At 38.9% G+C, this 20,139-nt stretch overlaps 1 protein-coding gene and 1 pseudogene across 3 annotated transcripts; one reads left to right on the top strand and one right to left on the bottom strand.

Annotated features, from left to right (window-relative positions):
• Positions 1 to 97: 97 nt before the first annotated feature.
• On the bottom strand, positions 98 to 12,876 carry LOC107801787 (cytochrome c-type biogenesis CcmH-like mitochondrial protein). Of its 3 annotated transcripts, XM_016625178.2 has the most exons (5): positions 12,727 to 12,876; positions 11,455 to 11,536; positions 9,286 to 9,489; positions 636 to 767; positions 98 to 541 (listed from the first exon to the last, which is right to left on the bottom strand). In XM_016625178.2, the coding sequence occupies exons 3-5, from the start codon at positions 9,427 to 9,429 to the stop codon at positions 341 to 343; spliced, it is 477 nt and encodes a 158-aa protein (XP_016480664.1). In that variant the 5' UTR covers positions 9,430 to 9,489; positions 11,455 to 11,536; positions 12,727 to 12,876; the 3' UTR covers positions 98 to 340. The 3 variants fall into 3 exon arrangements, with proteins under 3 accessions (XP_016480664.1, XP_016480665.1, XP_016480663.1); XM_016625179.2 differs by lacking the exons at positions 11,455 to 11,536; positions 12,727 to 12,876 and adding an exon at positions 9,708 to 9,860; XM_016625177.2 differs by lacking the exons at positions 11,455 to 11,536; positions 12,727 to 12,876 and having other exon boundaries at positions 9,286 to 9,701.
• LOC107801788 (squamosa promoter-binding-like protein 2) lies at positions 780 to 5,008 on the top strand (annotated as a pseudogene).
• Positions 12,877 to 20,139: the final 7,263 nt, after the last annotated feature.

The raw sequence follows: 20,139 nt of genomic DNA, 5'->3' as shown, positions 1-20,139 counted from the left end.
TGCTAGTTATACAAAAGTCAACTTCTGATAGAGGAGATTATTTTGCAGTTGAGAGGAATGGAAAACAAATGGAATAATATATACTAAGATACTCTTATCACAAAATCATGTTAGCAGCATTATTGTGAAGTCAGCTTATGATCAAGTTGTACTTTTTGTACAATAAGATGTCGATCACTTATCTCAGGGTATAAACCCTTAGAAAATGTGTAATCACAATGACCAATTCAAAACACGCCAATGCAAAATGACATGGATAGGGTGGCATCTTGACTAGCTGGTAGTTTGAGATATTACAGCAGAAAAATAGACTACAAGTGATGGTAGGTTTAAGAAACTTTCACTGCTGAAGCCATCTTCTCCACCAACTGGAGGAAGAAGTTCCTCCAGGAGGTGGTGTGAGGACCTCGAGCATAGTTTCTTTCTCCTTTGGTGTTAATGGGACTCCTCGAACGAGATTCAGAGCCATAATGTGCACGTTAGTCTTCTGCCTGTGCTTCTTGTAAGCCCACATGCCTCCAGCAGCCCCAGCAACTAGTAGCTGCGTCAAAAAAATTTCAAACAACGTCAGCACCTGTCTATTAATATAATTTTTGAAAGAGCAAGGCAGAGGTAGAGAGCAAACTTTAACTGACCGGAGAGAGCCATAAAGCAGCCGTCTGCATATCAAATTTGGGGGCATAAAGTACTGTCTCACCAAAATCATCCTCAAGCTTTCTGTAGATCTCCTTGTCAGACTTCCCATCTCGAATTTCATCCCGAATTAGCTAAAAAGAAGACCCAAGTCAATAACCACGCCCAAAAGTTGGAATAACTTAGGCATGGATACAATGAAAATTCGAAGAACATATATATACTCCTCCATTTTTTCATTTTTTTTAAAATTTTTTGAGAAGTAGAACAAACATACAATTAGCAAAGAGAGTATCTGGATTAGACAAATGAAAAGACCCATAGCCACATGATGCAAAGCAAAGAGGACTTGTGGCATATCTTCTTCTAAAGGAAAAATGCAGTTGTGTGCGCATAGCATTCTGCTGAAGTATGACAATCAAGGTAATTAGTAAGTTGCTCCAGAAGACAGTAGAATTACGATATAACACTCTCAAAGGAGCCAACCTAAGTAAAAAATGAGATATCAACCATCGGTAAACTGTAAACTCTCTAAAGTTTTCCAAGAAATTGGCTTTCTTTCTATCATATTCATAGGAATGGAAACAACAAGTAGCTGAAAATGATGTGATGGAGTTAAGGGATGCGATAGATGGGGAGATACATTTTGTGGTCTTGGATTGGAAGGGCTTGAGCTCTGTTTCTGTTATTTGAATAGTTTTAATATACTTCTTTGTCTGTTACTGGAATCCAACAGCTCTGTTTGATAAAGATCCGAGTCCTACTTACTTTATTGCATTCCATGAGTGGGGAACTTTACAAAAGCCATCTCGTAGCTTCTTCCCCAAGATGGAGTGGAATGCAAAGTGGGACTGGGGAAACCAGGTAATGTTTGGTTCAAAGGCCGCCAAAAGTCCAAAAGAACTACAATTAACAGATTGGGGAGTTGAAGAAGATGGAGAACTTGATGCTGGATCCTTCAATTTGTCGAGTGGTGGTAGTGGTAGTGGTAGTCTAAGTTGCTCCGACATGGCAGTTTAGGTGCCGCACCCGTGTCGACACGACACTAGTATGGGTGTGGGTATGGGATCCGTACCAGATCTGGTCAAACAATTTTGGGTACTTTGGCCACGACGGACAGAAAAATTCGAGACGAGATACAATTTGATTCCCGAAATCAGAACCAAAAATAGGGTAAATTTGAAGAAAATAGCATACCTTATCTAGGAAATCAATCCTTTACTTATCTGCAACTTGAGAATAAAAAAGAAATTCACACTTTATAAGCTACATGTAAGTATTCCAAAACATTTCTTATAATTTAGAGATATTTTAATTTTTTTGAATTATTTTTAGCCAGATCCCCGCACTCGTATCCGTTTTAGGACCCGTATCCCTGAATCTTAGAATTTACATCTCGAATGATCTGACCTCTAGATCTGCATCCATGTCAGACACATGCACCCGCATCTACAGGTGGTTATGTCTGCGATGTGGGGCGTGGTTCTTCGTTCTAGAGCTCAATATCAGTTTCTACTGACTCATCACCAAAGGAGGGCTTGAAAGCATCCAACTTTTCTTTCGATCGCTCTCCTGGGAATCTTAGTAAGAAAGTGAACCTTGCTCTAGAAATCTCCCCCCGTGTCCGAGCAACTGGTACAGGTGGTTATGTCTCTGATGTGGGGCGTGGTTCTTCGTTCTAGAGCTCAATATCAACTTTTACTGACTCTTCACCAAAGGAGGGCTTCAAAGCATCCAACTTTTCTTTCGATGGGTCTCATGAAGATCTTAGTAAGAAAGTGAAATACAATTAAACAGATTGGGGAGTTGAAGAAAATGGAGAACTTGATGCTGGATCCTTCAATTTGTCGAGTGGTGGTAGTGGTAGTGGTAGTGGTAGTCTAAGTTGCTCCGACATGGCAGTTTAGGTGCTGCACCCGTGTCGACACGACACTAGTATGGGTATAGGTATGGGATCCGTACCAAATCTGGTCAAACAATTTTGGGTACTTTGGCCACGACGGACAGAAAAATTCGAGACGAGATACAATTTGATTCCCGAAATCAGAACCAAAAATATGATATTTTTGAAGAAAATAGCATACCTTATCTAAGATCAGTTCTTTACTTATCTGCAACTTGAGAATAAAAAAGAAATTCTCACTTTATAAGCTACATGTAAGTATTCCAAAATATTTCTCATAATTTAGAGATATTTTAATTTTTTTGAATTATTTTTAGCCGGATCCCCGCACCCGTATCCGTTCTAGGACCCGTATCCCTGAATCTTAGAATTTACATCTCGAATGATCTGACCTCTAGATCCGCATCTGTGTCAGACACATGCACCCGCATCTACAGGTGGTTATGTCTGCGATGTGGGGCGTGGTTCTTCGTTCTAGAGCTCAATATCAGTTTCTACTGACTCATCACCAAAGGAGGGCTTGAAAGCATCCAACTTTTCTTTCGATCGCTCTCCTGGGAATCTTAGTAAGAAAGTAAAACCTTGCTCTAGAAATCTACCCCCCTCCCCCCGTGTTCGAGCAACTTAGGTAGTAGTGGTATAGGTGGTTATGTCTCTGATGTGGGGCGTGGTTCTTCGTTCTAGAGCTCAATATCAGCTTCTACTGACTCTTCACCAAAGGAGGGCTTCAAAGCATCCAACTTTTCTTTCGATGGCTCTCATGAGGATCTTTGTAAGAAAGTGAAACCTCCCCCCTCCCCCGAGCAACTTAGGTGGTAGTGGTACAGGTGGTTATGTCTCTGATGTGGGGCGTGGTTCTTCGTTCTACAGCTCACTATTAGCTTCTATTGACTCTTCACCAAAGGAAGGCTTGAAAGCATCCAACTTTTCTTTCGATGGCTCTCCTGAGGATCTTAGTAAGAAAGTGAAACCTTGCTCTAGAAATTCCCTCCTCCCGTGTCCGAGAAACTTAAGTGGTAGTGGTACAGGTGGTTATGTCTCTAATGTGGGGCGCGGTTCTACGTTCTAGAGCTCAATATCAGCTTCTACTGACCTCTTCACCAAAGGAGGGCTTGAAAGCATCCAACTTTTCTTTCGATGGCTCTCCTGAGGATCTTAGTAAGAAAGTGAAACCTTGCTCTAGAAATTCCCTCCTCCCGTGTCCGAGAAACTTAAGTGGTAGTGGTACAGGTGGTTATGTCTCTAATGTGGGGCGCGGTTCTTCGTTCTAGAGCTCAATATCAGCTTCTACTGACCTCTTCACCAAAGGAGGGCTTGAAAGCATCCAACTTTTCTTTCGATGGCTCTCCTGAGGATCTTAGTAAGAAAGTGAAACCTTGCTCTAGAAATTCCCCCCCCCCTACTCCAGAAGATCAGCAGTCTAGCCCAGTTGCTTCCCTTCCAGTCGCTTCCTCACCCAAATGGAGGCTTCAGTAGGCTCTGTTGAACCACTTATAGGTCTGAAACTTGGTTGAGACCATCGGTGGTGCTAAGATTTCATCCTTCGCCGAGAAACCCGTATCATCTGCTGCAGCAGCAAAGAAAACAAAATCATCTACTCAGAATGCACCAACTCCTCGCTGTCAGGTTGAAGGCTGCAGCCTTGATCTTTCATCAGCTAAAGAATATTATCGGAAGCATAGAGTTTGTGACAGTCATTCCAAATGCCCAAAGGTCACTATAGCAGGTGTAGCACGCCATTTTTGTCAACAATGTAGCAGGTTCCATAGCTTGTCTGAATTTGATGAAAAGAAGAGAAGCTGTCGCAGGAGGCTCTCTGATCACAATGCACGGCGCCGCAAACCACAGCAGGAAATCATCCAGCTGAACTCGGCAAGGCTTTCTTCATTGTTTTATGATAGCAGGAAACCTATGAATCTTGTGCTCAACAGACCCAACTGGTTCACTCTAGAGCTGCTGCAAATTCTACCAGGGAAAGCACTGAAGAAACTAATTTCAGTATAACAAGAGGGTCTACTCCAAAGCCTGAAAGAGCTGGCAGTACAAATGGGCAGTCATTACTGTCGGGGATCCAGTTTTCCTTGGCCGTGGGTGCACACAGTAATGTATCTAGCTGCTTGCTCTTGCCCTCCAAGGGCCACATAGACGAGGTTTTCAATCGAGATGCCAAGGAATCCATGTTCAATATGAGTACAGGACCGGAATTTCCTCATGGGGTTCATCCGAGCCTGAGACTGTTTCACTGAACCACCCAACACATGTAAATCAGAGCAGCATGCCTGAGCAGATGATGCAGGCAATCCCACAAGGTGTGCCACTTATGTCCTGTGAATACTGGCAGAGAGGACAACCTTCATCCGATCCTCGTGACCATACATTGGCTGCTAATAGTCATGCAAGTGGTATCTTTCAGGGAATCGAGCTGTTCAAACCTCCATTTGACACTGACTTTTATCTCCGTTAGTTTACAGATATGTATAGTGTAGTCTTGTCCCACATTGGAAGATGAGAATCTGAGCAGTTTTCTATTTTCAGACCTTCCACGCTGAAATTCAAAATCAATTTGGGGTTTCTATTCGCACATTTCATAGTGATAATGCCCGAGAGCATTTGTCTTCCCCATTTCAGCAGTTTATGAAATCTCATGGGATTATTCATCAAACATCTTGTCCATACACATCTCATAGCTGAAAGAAAGAATAGACATCTTATTGAAACTGCTCGTACCCTACTCATACAATCTCATGCTCCGTTGCGTTTTTGGGGGATGCAATTCTTACATCTTGCTATCTTATTAATCGTATGCCATCTTCAGCTATCCAGAACCAAGTTCCATTCTCTGTCATGTTTCCCCACTTACCTTTGTTCTCTCTTCCACCCCGTATTTTTGGAAGCACTTATTTTGTCCATAACCTTACTCCAGAAACAGATAAGTTAGCTCCTCGTGCTCTTAAGTGCGTATTTCTGGGTTTCTCGAGAACACAAAAGGGGTATCGATGCTACTCTCCTAACCTCCAGCGGTACCTTATGTCCACTGATGCTACCTTCTTTGAAACCCAATCATATTTTACAGGTTCAGGTCATCACTTAGATATTTCTGAGGTACTACCAGTTTCATCTTTTGGAGATTCAGTCACTCCAACTCCACCACCTACAGCTCCTGCTGTAGCTCCACCACCTATAGCTCCAGTTCCATCACCTACAGCTCCAGTTGTAACTCCACCACCTATAGCTCCAGTTCCATCACCTACAGCTCCAGTTGTAGCTCCACCACCTATAGCTCCAGCTCCTCCACATAATCCAGTTCAGCCTTCTGCAACTCCACCACTCTTGGCTTATCATCGTTGTCCACATCCAGCATCAGGCCCAGGCGATTCACGCCCCGCATCAGATTCTGCACCTATTGCGGACTTGTCTCCTCTTAGTCAACCAATTGCACTCCGCAAAGGTGTACGATCTACACTTAATCCTAATCCCCACTATGTTGGTTTAAGTTATCATCGCCTGTCGTCACCACATTATGCTTTTATATCTTCTTTGTCCACTGTTTCTATCCCTAAGTCTACAGGTGAGGCACTATCTCATCCAGGATGGCGACATGCTATGATTGACGAGATATCTGCTTTACATGCGAGTGACACTTGGGAGCTTGTTCCTCTTCCTGCAGGTAAGTCTACTATTGGTTGTCATTGGGTTTATGCAGTCAAAGTCAGCCCGGATGGCCAGGTTGATCGGCTTAAGGCTCGTCTTGTTGCAAAAGGATATACTCAGATTTTTGGGCTTGATTATAGTGATACTTTCTCTCCCGTGGCTAAAGTAGCATCTGTTCGTCTTTTTTTGTCCACGGCTGATGTACGTTATTGGCCTCTTTATCAGTTAGACATTAAGAATGCTTTTCTCCATGGTGATCTTGAGGAAGAAGTTTATATGGAGCAACCACCTGGTTTTGTTGCTCAGGGGGAGTTTAATGGTTGTGTTTGCAGATTGCGTAGGTCACTATATGGTTTGAAACAGTCCCCTCGAGCTTGGTTTGGTAAGTTCAGCACAATTATTCAGGAGTTCGGCATGACTCGTAGTGAGGCTGATCACTCTGTGTTTTATCGGCATTTTGCTCCTAATCTGTGTATTTATCTAGTGATTTATATTGATGATATTGTTATTACTGGCAATGATCAGGATGGTATTACTAATCTGAAGCAACATCTCTTTCAACACTTCCAGACTGAGGATCTGAGCAAAAACCATCTCTTTCAACCTTCCAGACTCAGTCTAGCTCAGGTATTGTTATTTCACAACGGAAGTATGCCTTAGACATTCTTGAGGAAACTGGAATGATGGGTTGCAGATCTATTGACTCTCCTATGGATCCGAATACTAAGCTTCTGCCTGGACAGGGAGAGCCTCTTAGAGACCCTACGAGATATAGGAGGTTGGTTGGCAAATTGAATTACCTCACAATGACTAGACCTGACATTTCTTTTCCGGTGAGTGTTGTAAGTCACTTTATGGATTCTCCCTTTGATAGTCACTGGGATGCAGTTGTTCGCATTCTTCGGTATATAAAGTCAGCTCCAGGCAAAGGATTACTATTCGAGGATCGAGGTCACAAGCAGATTGTTGGGTACACAGATGCTAATTGGGCAAGATCACCTTTTGATAGAGGTTCTACTTCTGGATATTGTGTTCTAGTAGGAGGTAACTTGGTCTCGTGGAAGAGCAAGAAACAGAATGTAGTTGCTCAATTTAGTGCCGAAGCCGAATATCGGGCCATGGCAATGGCGACATGTGAGTTAGTTTGGGTCAAGCAGTTGCTCAAGGAGTTAAAGTTCGGAGAAATCAGTAAGATGGAACTAGTGTGTGATAACCAAGCTGCTCTTCATATTGCGTCAAATCTGGTGTTCCATAAGAGGACTAAATACATTGAGATCGACTGTCACTTTGTCAGAGAAAAAAATACTTTCAGGAGATATTGTTACAAAGTTTGTAAAGTCGAATGATCAACTAGCAGATATTTTCACTAAGTCTCTTACTGGTTCTCGTATTAGTTACATGTGTAACAAGTTCGGTACATATGATGTGTATGCACCGGCTTGAGGGGGAGTGTTAGTTTATAGATATGTATAGGGTAGTCTTGTCCCACATTGGAAGAGGAGTAATATCTCCTTGAAGTGTATAGCTATAAATAGGGACCTCTTGTATTGTATTTATCATCCAATATCAATAACATATTTTCTCCCGTGCTTTCTCACAATCTCAATGCATTGAACTGAAGCCAACATCTGATGTCTTTAGTGGATTTTCAGGACTTTGGCCAGCTCCCCTTTTCGCTTTTTGACACGTTAAACTTGGATCAAGCAGGAGGTTTATTAGTAGGCTATTTCAAGCAGTTTGTTTGCCATCTTAAATTAGTACTGGTATATAATATATAGGTTGGGCTTTTAAACTCCAACAAAGTCTTAAATTCTGTATTATGCAGTAAATTTTGTTTGCTTAATTTAGGCAGTGACAAGGGTTCTTAAGAATTGTAGTTCCTTTATTCTGCACAGGCCCCGACTTCTGACTGAAAAAAGAAAAAGAAAAAAAAAGGATATCAACCATCAAACTCAGGAAGTCATGGTTTTTGCTCCGGGATTAACTCATTCTCCTTCAAAAACTAGTCCCACAAAACAAAAAAGACTACCCTACCATGCAGAAACCGTTTTCTGTGTTTGGCTCCCTGCTATCCCCCTCTCGTCGAAGAGATGATAAATGCATATTTAGCATAATACAAACGAAATAGTTACTTGACAATCCAGAATAGAGCTTTTTTCTTTAAAAAACGAAGGGCATCCAGAATATAGCAAATTCAATCGGTTCAAGAAGCCAGACCCATAGAGGAGGTCAATTACGATATAGACCAACTGAAAGAGTCAGTTTACTCATTAAGAGAGAATAGGGAAAGAACTAGCTGAAGGGGGGAAATTAAATGTCAGTAATATGGGAAACCTATTATTGTCTTAAATGTAAAACGAAGAACTCGACACCTTCAAAAGGGTAATACCATACACAGCTTCTTTGTTTAACTCAGCCGTATTTAAGTTTGCATAGCTGCGTGAACTTGAATGCTATTGCAGGTACATGCTAAGAAATGATTAAAAGTGCTGTATTTGATAGAGAATTAGGGATTCCTATCATAATGCATGCCTATTTAACTTGGTTGGGGGGGGGGGGGTTCACAGTGAGCAAATACTAGCTTGGCTCATCATTGCCGAGATAATGGTCTACTTCTTCACATCCACCATGCAATGCATGTGGTTATTGATAGACAGAAGAATCTGAGTAAAAATACTCTCTTTATATCTGCGAAGGTAGTTCCCAGAAGATATTTTTACCTCAAAATTAGAGCCCAGAATACATAGTGAAGCATACCCCTACCAAATGATATTACTATATACATAAACTATATTTGCCAACACCAAGAAATAGATGAATTTCCTCTCAAATTGTAGATTTGCTTCCTCCATTTGGATTACATATTACTTTCAGTTAATAAAACCAGACCTTACATGTTTTGTTTGAGCTCTATGTAATCAGCCATCTGTTACATAAGCCCCTCTGGCCCTTCTAGGAATGCTTTCTTATTGAAAATTGGCCATAAATTTCAACCCGAGAAAGAAAAATTCTATTCAACGAGCTTGGAATTGAGACTTGTGTTGTTGTTGTGGAAACCAGTGATGCAAATGCGTGAAAATGTAAGACAGAAGACATACCTTTCTGAGTAAAATGGCAATATCAGCTTGAGAGTCTTCAATGGACTGACTGCCACACTCTGTACACCTGACATTGTGGCTGATATTTCTTGCTCTCGCCTCTACTACCCTTTCCTTCTTCACCTGATCCTCTTCTCCCTCCATAGATAGTCCTCAGATAAGTTACTAAGCTTTCTGCTCAACACCAAAATTTTCCAAAGAAAGCTGCAAACAAGTTATGGAGTAACCAATTAAGTACTTAATCCAAGACGTCTAACACCTAAATTTTCAGCTAAGCATTTCATCGAACAACGCACGGCTACACCAAAAAGACACAAATATATTTTTTTTTTTTCTAGGTAGCGACCAAGCATGTGTAATAGAAAAAGGATCGAGATGAACGAACAGATAGTGAAGTGAAGAATGCTTTAGAATTCCGATACCTTTGTGGAGGAGTTGCTGCGAAATATGCGATCACACCAATGAGCGAACTCACGAGCTGTGGAAGCAGGCCCAATTCTATTTCGGCCCTTTTCGATCATTATTGAGTTTAAGCGGGCCACGCGCCGTCAGCAAATTCAAGATTCTATCACTAACTAGGCAAAATATGGGCCTATACGAAGCACCTAAACCCAATAGATTACCCAGCAATGCTAATGGCAACCCCTGTTTCACTGTCTATCTTCCCTAGCTAATATATATAGATTATTCATTAATTATTAACATATTATACATAAATTATATTATATTTATATATATAGCACTATTTTTAGTTTAAGCATTTGGTTGTAAGACTATTGAATTTTGTGATCCCGATATCTTTTGTCCCTTGTTACACGCAGGTCTTTGGGGATTTCACTTTCCACTACTTTGAGTTATACATCTCTATTGTTCTAATACAACTTTCAGTACATTCTTATACTAGTGAGGGTGTGCTGGGGCCTGGGGCTATGCCTGAACCCAACAACTATTTAGTATTGCTATTAATATTATTTTTAGATGTCACTCACTTTTATATTTAAATCCTCCGTGTTGGTAATGCAGATGGTGATAAATTTACACCCTCGAGGGCTATTTGTTGCAAGCTGGGCATCTTTTTTGGTAAATTAGAGCGTAAATCTCTACAATTTTTTTAGGTAACACAATTGATATATAACAGATTATAAATGACTCGACTATATTGGAGAAGTAATTTTTCTGCCAAAGTTATCCGGCAACGAAATTGAGCTGTAAAGTCCTAGTCTTAGTGGGCGTTTGGACATAGAATTGTAAAATTCCAAAACAAAAGTGAAAATTTTTTCAAGTGAAAATGATATTTGAAAATTAGAGATGTGTTTGGACATGAATATAATTTTGGGTCGGTTTTGAAATTTTTTGAGCGATTTGAATGAAAATTTTGAAAAATAATTTTTTGGAGTTTTTCAAATTTTCGAAAAATTCCAAAATTTATGACCAAACATTAATTTCGAAAAAAGTGAATAAAATTTCGAAAAAAAGTAAAAAAATTCTTATGTCCAAACGGGCTCTTATAATACATAATATTTCGCAATTGAGAGAGATATGATATAAGATCGATTCAACTAGCTTGTGTAGATAGATTTTAAAGAAAATACATCAAGATCGAAGAATGAACTTAGTATATACACCGCAAGTGTGATAAATTGGAAAAATATAATATTTTATATTTGTAAATCACAAATACTTTATTTTCTCCAGCTGGTTTACCAATAGAAACACTACTTTAATGCAAGTGATGGAAGAAAACAATGCAAGAAGTTAGGTAAATTTGTACTAAAGCTATCAATATTAAATAGAAAAGGATATTGTTAGATAAGAGATCCAAGAATATTGAATTTTCCTTGTAGTTATATGAAGCATACTATTTTCACGCTCCCAAAGTACATGCAAATAACCAAATAAAGCATAACCTAATCTTTTTTATAATTAACGCTACAATAAAGCTTTTCCTCGACTATGTCACTTTTTGTGCACTTAAAGTGACACTCACAGATCAGCAGATGCAATGAACATTTTTATCTCTATCGAAATTATCAAAATGAGTAGCAGAATTATTAACTAAGCATATATAGAATGAGCACATCTGGGAAAGATTTCATATGGAGATGAAGAACCATAAGAGCAGTAGTTGTGAGTCAAAGGTAATATCAATGCAAAAGTTATTGGCTTTACATCAAAGTGTTCGTCCACCAACAGTACAGTTTAGAACTGTAAGCCCAGATACTCTAATTGTTTCATGTGGTTTGATACTTAACTGCAAGTCACAAAAAAACATATCACAAGCAAGTCCGAGAATACATATGAAGAAAAGTTGGTACAATTTAAAAGTGTTAAAGACTCCAAGCAAATCACATAATAGAAATAGATGACAATGAATGCTTAGCAAGTCATATCAATTGCATTAATCAACCAACAAAGTCTTACTGCATCAAAGATTATAAGTTAAAGACTGCATCAAAGATTATAAGTTATCAGTTTTAAATTTCAATCAAGATATAGACTGCAAAAACTTCTACTTTCTTTGAAATGAACCAATTAGTTCTTCGTAGAGAAAATAATCCAGCTGATTTGGAATAATAGTGTTGATGGTCCTGGCAGTAATGGTGTTGATGGTCTTGTAGCTGCTCGTTATCTATATCACTTTGACTATAAGCCATTCACAATTTCATATGTTACCTTAAGCGTGCTGCTAAGCCTCTTTTTAATGGTTTGGTAACTCAGGTATCAAATTGTATTCAACTTTATGACTGAACAATTTATGTCCATATTTCAACTCCCACCCTTATCACTTTCTTGAGCAATTTTCTTATATTCTGCAGTCTTCTCAATTCCGAGGCATCAAAGTTTTAGTTTTTATTTTCTTTTCCCATTTGAATTTAGTTCTTTCTATGTTCTACTGGTGATTACAACTCTGTATTATTATCCTAAAAGTTATCTTCTGTATGCTCTGTTCATGAAGAACTTCACAAAACTAGTATTGTCAAACTTTATCAGTAGAACCAAACACACACCTAGTTGCCTCAGACCAACAAAAATAACCGTACCAACTGGAGTTCATTAATGCAACTCGCTTTAATATATAGCAAGCCGTGTGACTGGAATAAGAAATAGCAAGACATGTGCTGCCCTGCACGAAACCAAAGTATGCATCTAAACTCATATGCTTGAAGTAAAAAAACTTGATCACACTAATCAAGATGAAAGAAGACCAAAGATCGATAGAAAAATACCAGCAGACAATACCAAAAATGAAATGAGATACGTAAGACATTTAGTAGAAAGCCCAATTCATTGAATTTTTTTGTCAAACACCTACATAACAAAAGCTCTTGGCATGTTAAAGTTTTCACGCACAAAAGCCCTAATTCCTCAAGAGAAAACACAAATTTCTAAGATGCTATCAAAGATGGAAAAGAAGCACATGATAAGAACCAAAATACTCACCAGAAAATAACGATTTGAAGAGAAAAATCCACTGAAGTGCAATTAATTCCAAGAGAGCGCGGACGTTGATGGAAAAGAGGTTGTACAAGCTGTAGCATTTGGGGCGAGAATCAGCTTACCGTATTTTATGCTCTTGGGTCCTAAGTTTAATTATTATCATTTGAGTCCCTGTTATTTATTTTTCAGTCCTTAAAGGTGTCACTACTGTTAGTCGACACTTGTCTAGGTCGTTGTGTTATTTTCTAGTTAAATATCGCGTAGTTCCCTTTTTGTAGACATGTTGAATGAAAAAACCAATCTTATCTATGCATTTTCCTTTCTTTTATCTTAGTTACTTCTTAGTTTAATTTTAATGGCTTTTTCCACCGGGGAATTGCTACAATTGGTATCAGAGTCGGCGATTCTCGGCCGTTCATCAGAGTTAACGGTGGAGCCCGACAGAAGTTCGAATCAGTTTGAGCAAAAGATTCAAGCTTTTATTGACATATCGAACATAAGACTGCAGCATATGGAAGAATGGTATCAAAATCGCTTCCGAACCTCCCACAGTTCCCCAAATCAGTGTGGAGTTCAAAGATCGGAGAGTGAGCAGCGGGTTTTCGGCAACCCATACGCAAATCATCAGTATTCCGGTGCAAATACATATTTTCATCTAAAATCCTCTTGAGTTGAGCATTACAATGAAAATCTATATGCATACACTTACTCTCATCCGTATGACAGTCCAGCTATGAATTTCAATCCCTGTGGTGTTGAGTGTTACAATGGTTATTCGCAAACTTGTCTTTACCATGTTCTATATACTTATCATTTTGACGGTAACTATCAGGGTTCATATTTTGTTCAGTTGGATAATAGTTCTGTGGTGTTGGTGAGTGCAACTGGAACTTTTCCTACACGTAGAGATCAGCCAACAATGTTGACAAGATTCAAGAAGAATAGAAAGAAGAGAGGATACCTCAGTGCCTGCTGTGGTTGTATTAGAAAGCACAAGAAACATCATGGCAGTAGAGGAGACGCCGACGAAATAAAGCATCAAAGAGTTCTCTTTGATAAATATCATCTCGATTACTTTGGAAAAGTGCGTACGCGGTATCTTCACAAAGACATGAATTTGTCTGAGCGAGAAAGGATAGGAACATCATCTCTCTAGAATGACATTGCAAAGGAAGCAATACTGGAGGATGAAGAAGAAGATTCTCTTGTCTATGATGACTGTCCATTGACGGAAATTCAACATAAGGAGGAGGAAAACAATGGAGACCAACTATTTGATAAAATTCCTCAACAACACGAAGCTGGAGATGAGGAGAAGAATGTGAAAATGGGGTCTCTATGCTCGGAAAGTGGGTTTCAAATGGGTTATGTGGAGAAGAACAGAAGATTCTTGACTTTGGGTGTGAGAAGTGGTGGTGGCACCGTAGATGAGCTTATCACTGTTTTGGAACCTAATTACAATGAGGGACTCACCAATGGACTTCATTTAGGCGGGGAACTGGAGCCAACGAAAACCAATGAAGTGTTTACAAATGTGAAACGTTTTACCGAGGAGCATGAATGGAATGGGCTCTTTAAAATGGACAATGAGGGAAGCAATTCTGTTGGGTTGGTGGGTTGTGATTGGAACCATATTGAACGTCAATTAAAAATACTCTTTGTTAGCAAGAGTATTCCGAAATGTATAGAGGTCTTTCCTGCTAAAATATTTGCAGGAACATGGGAACCTCCAATGAACATTGTTGAGTGAAAGGAAGACGAGCAGTGTGTTTCACATATACAAATAGAAATAATTGGCATCTTGTTGCTTAACCAGACATTCTGCGATTCAATTGCAATGATTGAAACTTGGGACCCTGGAAAGTCATATGAATAAGGTACTAAAATCAAAGTGCCTCTAGTTATAAGTGTACTCAGTCATGATGCTGGTGGAGAAAATAAATTCCATTGTATGACTATTCCTGTTGATGAGCCATATTATATTCAAACTGTTCATGAGCCAATTGAGGTTGCTAATCAAATTATTCCTATATCTGATGTTAATTTATAAAGTTGTGGCGCAAAAGTTATTTGTAATATTAGTTTTGCACATTTGGCTACCCTTTTTTCTGCTAGCTCATCTAAGTTGGATATGGTGTGCATGGAAAATTATTTGATAGGCCTCACTCTATTTTTAGGTTAGAAATTACTGAAGTTGAAGATGTATCAAACAAAAAATTGATTGATTATGCATCATGTTTAAGTGGTTCTTATGCATCATGAGAATTTGTGACAAGTCTTGTTTCAATCACGTGTAATGTTCAAAGAGCAGCCGAGATGCACCAAGATTTGTCTGGAGGTATGTGTCATTCGGTTGAGCTAATTATTAGAAGATTTGATCGTCTTAAGGCTCTTAAAGAGTGTTATGGAGCAGAAGGTGTCGTAAAGGGAACTAAATTATTTAGTATTGTAATTGCAAAGATGTTTGAAACCTTAAATGCATCATATCAAGGTCATAATCACATTGTGACTTCACGGTTAGACGATTGCAGTTATGGTTCCCTGCAGGTTGTTGCTTTATCACTTTTTTGGCATTCTCATCAACCTCCTACTATTATACCCTCCCTAAATATTGACCACCTTGTGACTTTATCATGGAAACATGTAAATTATTCTTTCCAGATCCATTGTTTCTTTAGTTCATGCATGGTGGGACTTGTCCAATACTCCAATTGCTCTTAATTTTTAATGCAGTTGGATACGTGATTGAGGATTTTGCTGCCTATCTAGAGGGACGGATTGTAGGACAAACAGAGAAGAAGCTTGTTCTATCACTTAATCAAGTAGATAGACCTCCAACCTCTGAAGATATTTATGATTTAGACAAATCCATGGTGGTGTTGCTTGCAGTGCTACTAGTTGATATGGTTGCTGGCCACTCTAAGATAGCAGAAGAGTCCCTGGAAAAAATAATCATTCCTCGTGCTCTAATAAACTTCATAGCAGGTTGATTTCTCTTAGTGACTCTTGAGATGAAATTGAATGGTTGCATTATTGCTAGATCATGTCATAAGTTTGGTAAAGAGGTTGTTATGCTGGTGTTTACTTCTGCTAATGCTTATCGTGGTAGTGATGGTTTTGATGAAAATATTCTGCTAGAGTATTGTCCCAGCGTATTGCAAAGACAAAATAGTATTAGTATTACTGGTTGTTGTTGGAATATGTTAGATTATGGCTTTAAAGGAGAAATATCTACTTGCAGATGGATATGCTTTGTTTATGGTGCTACAACAACATTAGACAAGAAAGGCGGTATGGGAAATATTTTTATATTTGATCCAGGAGGTATTTCTTTTGTTGCATGAAGGAGAGGAACATTCTCAATTTTGGTGGTGGAGGAGGAGCATTTGATGGCCTTAAGAACAATGAAGCATCTGCAAATTTGTTATAGCTGGTTTGATCCATTTAAAACCTTGAGGATAAGGTTGTTTAAAGGGGAATGGAATGTAGCATTTGGGGCGAGAAGCAGCTTCCCGTATTTTATGCTCTTGGGTCCTAAGTTTAGTTATTATCATTTGAGTCCCTGTTATTTATTTTTCAGTCCCTAAAGGTGTCACTACTGTTAGTCAACACATGTCTAGGTCGTTGTGTTATTTTCTAGTTAAATATCGCATAGTTCCCTTTTTGTAGACATGTTGAATGAAAAAACCAATTTTATCTCTGCATTTTCCTTTCTTTTATCTTAGTTTCTTCTTAGTTTAATTTCAATTGCTTTTCCCACCGGGGAATTGCTACACAGGCAGAGAACATAAAAAGAGATGAGAAAAGGAGAACAAAAATTTGAGGAATGTTATGAAAATATTATATTGTGGATGTCCATTCATTACTCCGCTACAGATAATCTTTCTGAAGAAGATTATCCATTTAGTACTCTGTTGAAGTTTATCTATAAGCAGCTGATGCAGGCAGGTTGCAAGCAACTCAATGAAATAATTTGCAACAGCTTCTTATTAAACAGGCAGGTTGCAAGCAACTCATGCAGACAACTTACAAGCAGCTGATGCATGCAGGTTGCAAGCAGCTCATGCAGACAACCTACAAGCAGCTGATGCAGGCAGGTTGCAAGCAACTCAATGAAATGATTTGCAGCAGCTTCTTATTAAACAGGCAGGTTGCAAGTAGCTCATGCAAACAACTTACAAGCAGCTAAAGAAAAGTTTTGCAACTGCTTCCTGAAAAGCCTCGCAACTCGCAACTGCTTCCTTTCTTATATAAATAGAGGAGTTTTCAATTCATTATGAACATAACTTTGAAAGTTGAATAAAATATCAATTTCCCTCTATACTTGTCTTCAATTTATTTCTTTTATAGTTTTTATTTTATAACACGTTATCAGTACGAGACTATGCCATTATGAGCACTTACATCGAATTTAATTTCTATTTCATTGTTCATCTCCGATTTTCGGCGACACTCTTATGTCCGTGGTGAGATCTTGTTCATTTCGGGCATCATAAGGCAGATTATATCCTTGAGGTGGTGAGTTTTTGTTCTTGGCAGTAGTGATGTAGATATCACTTAAATATGGAGTGGCCAAATTTGCATAATTTAATTTGAGCCTTTTATTTATATTTTAATATCTTTATCATCGCTTGCTTGGTTATATGTTACGTATACAATACCTATTTTAGTATTTGTTTTCATCTTTATTATCTTAATAAAATATTACAAAGTGGATAACATTGTTAGATCCACTTAAACTTCAGCAGAGTTTGCAAGAAATATACAACCATAAGAAGTGGTTATATTTCGTATATCTCATTGTAACTAAATTTTGTTAACCACCAGAAGTGGTATATTCCTATGACTACCAGAAGTGATAATTTAGGCTTTCTATGGTTACAATTAAAGATAAGCTAGAGAAATATTTTTTATATTACATGCAAGCCTCGATTTGCTCCTGAAGTAGTAAATATTTTAAAAGAGGTTGAAGCATCACAATTTGATATGATTAATGCGCGTTCAAATAATTATGTTCGATTTCTTGAAGGATGAGAATTTTTGATAAATATTAATCTATTCCCTGAAGTGAATGTGATAATATTAATAAAGTCATAAATATGAACGCGATCTTGTTGTAAATATATTATAATTCACCTCCAGAAAAGTTAATATGATTGAGAGAATATATACTCAATATTTCGTATTTTAAATCTGCTCCTGAAGAAGTAACACAATTGAAATTTCCTCCTGAAGTAGAAAAATATTTTGAAGCAGTATCTTTATTTGCTGAAACAAAATAATGAGCTATTCAAAGTTATTTTTGAAGCACATTTTCATTCCCTGGAGTGAATGAAGAAATACCACAACTCACCTCCTGAAGAGGTAGAATAATAGAGGATATAAATATTATTTTTGTAGCATAAAGATTGTCACGACCCAAAAGTAACCCCCTGTCGTGATGGCGCCTATCGTAGAACTAGGCAAGCCGACTCATTTCCAAAACAAAATGATATTTTCATTTCAAAGATAATTTCAAGGTTATTTAACATAAAAACCTCCATTTAAAGAGTTCAAATCAAAGAAAACCAGAAGTGCGGAAAAGAAAAGCCCGACATCGGAGTGTCACTAGTCATGAACATCTACTATAATCTGTCTAACAATATCAAGGCTAAATCAGCCTAGAAAATAGCTAAATACTACTAGAGGAAGATAAGAGGGAGAAGAGCAGGGGTTGCGATCGCCAAACAGCTACCTTGCTATCTCCAAGAAAATCTGCAACCAGAACACTCAATAACCGCTACAGTGTCCAGCTACACCTGAATCTGCACACACGGTGCAGGGAGTAACGTGAGTACGCCAACTCAGTAAGTAACAACAATAAATAAAGACTGAGCAGTAGTGACGAGAAGTAAAGCATATAACATTCATATCAGAAAATCTCAGTAAAATACCACATGCTTTTAAAAATCAGGATTTGAATCAAATATCTCGTTTAAACCCAGTTCCAATAAAAATCATTTTTATTTTCCAATAGTTTTTCAAACAAAGGCTCAATACAAAGGTGAGCAAAAATGATGAAATCATAAACAGCCACTCGGGCAGACCTCACAGTCACTCGTGCCACTCGGGCATACCTCACAATCACTCATGCCACTCGGGCATACCTCACAATCACTCTTGCCACTCGGGCATACCTCACAATCACTCTTGCCTCCCAGTCACTCAGCACTCGGCACTAGGCACTCGCACTCAGTAGGTACCTGCGCTCACTGGGGGTGTGTACAGACTCCGCAGGAGCTCCTTCAGCCCAAGCGCTATAATCTGCACGGACAACTCACGTGCGATAATAATAAAATATGCTGCAGGCGGGCAGCCCCGATCCACACTCATCCTCACCAATCAGGCCCTCGGCCTTACTCAGTCATAAGTATGCTGCAGGCGGGCAGCCCCGATCCACACTCATCCTCACAAATCAGGCCCTCGGCCTCACTCAGTCATAAGTAACTCAAGCCTCTCGCGCATTTCAGTAAAACAGGGCATTCGGCCCAAAACATTTATATACATCAAAATAGCGTCATAAAACTGAGTTATGCGGTAAACAAGTATAAACATGACTGAGTATAGATTTTCAATCGAAAACAATGAGAGGATGGTAAGAAACAGCCCCTAAGGGTCCAAACAGCATTGGCGCAAGGCCCAAACATGGCATTCAGCCCAATTTACATAAAATCTTTCTAAATCATATAAGTATCAATGGTTTCAACAAAGTATGCAACTTTACAGTTGCTACGGGGCGGACCAAGTCACAAATCCCCAACAGTGCACGCCCACACGCCCGTCACCTAGCATGTGCGTCACTAAAAATAGTAGAATGATACAAAATCCGGGGTTTCATACCCTCAGGACTAGATTTACAATCGTTATTTACCTCAAACCGGTCAAATCTCTACCCCGAAATGCTCTTGCCTCTGGACTCGGCCTCCAAATGCTCCAAATCTATTCACAATCAGTATAATACCATCAATATACGCTAATGGAATAAATTCCACAAGAAAAGCTTCAAAATTAGACCAAAACCCGAAATTGGCTCAAAATTCGCCTGTGGGGCCCACGTCTCGGAACCCAACAAAAGTTACAAAATCCAAAAGCCCATTCAACCACGGTCTACCCATACCAATTTTACCAAAATCCGACCTCAACTCGACCCTCAAATCTACAAATCTAATTTCCAAATTTCTAAGTTTCAATCTCTGATTTACGCCTCAAAATCATGTAATCTAGTCGGATTGCTCAATGATAATTCAATATTATGGAGTAGAAATGATCACAAGGGACTTACCTCAAGTTTTCCTTGAAAATATATCAAAAATCGCCTCTCCTCAAGCTCCAATTTGTCAAAAATGGCAAATGGGACGAAGCCCCCATTTTTATAAT

The sequence above is a fragment of the Nicotiana tabacum genome, chromosome 4 (assembly GCF_000715075.1).
Source record: "Nicotiana tabacum cultivar K326 chromosome 4, ASM71507v2, whole genome shotgun sequence".
Taxonomy (NCBI): domain Eukaryota; kingdom Viridiplantae; phylum Streptophyta; class Magnoliopsida; order Solanales; family Solanaceae; genus Nicotiana; species Nicotiana tabacum.
The sequence above is the reverse complement of the archived record's forward strand: the minus strand, read 5'-3'. Positions and strand labels throughout refer to the sequence as shown.

What these genes read in the sequence shown, in the direction of transcription:
- LOC107801787 (XM_016625178.2), bottom strand. Translation starts at nt 9,429, where the DNA reads ATGGAGGGAGAAGAGGATCAGGTGAAGAAGGAAAGGGTAGTAGAGGCG. An exon ending in TTGCCATTTTACTCAGAAAG is followed by an intron (nt 768 to 9,285) that starts GTATGTCTTCTG and finishes TCTTCTTTTTAG; the next exon opens with CTAATTCGGGATGAAATTCG. An exon ending in CTGCTTTATGGCTCTCTCCG is followed by an intron (nt 542 to 635) that starts GTCAGTTAAAGT and finishes TTTTTGACGCAG; the next exon opens with CTACTAGTTGCTGGGGCTGC.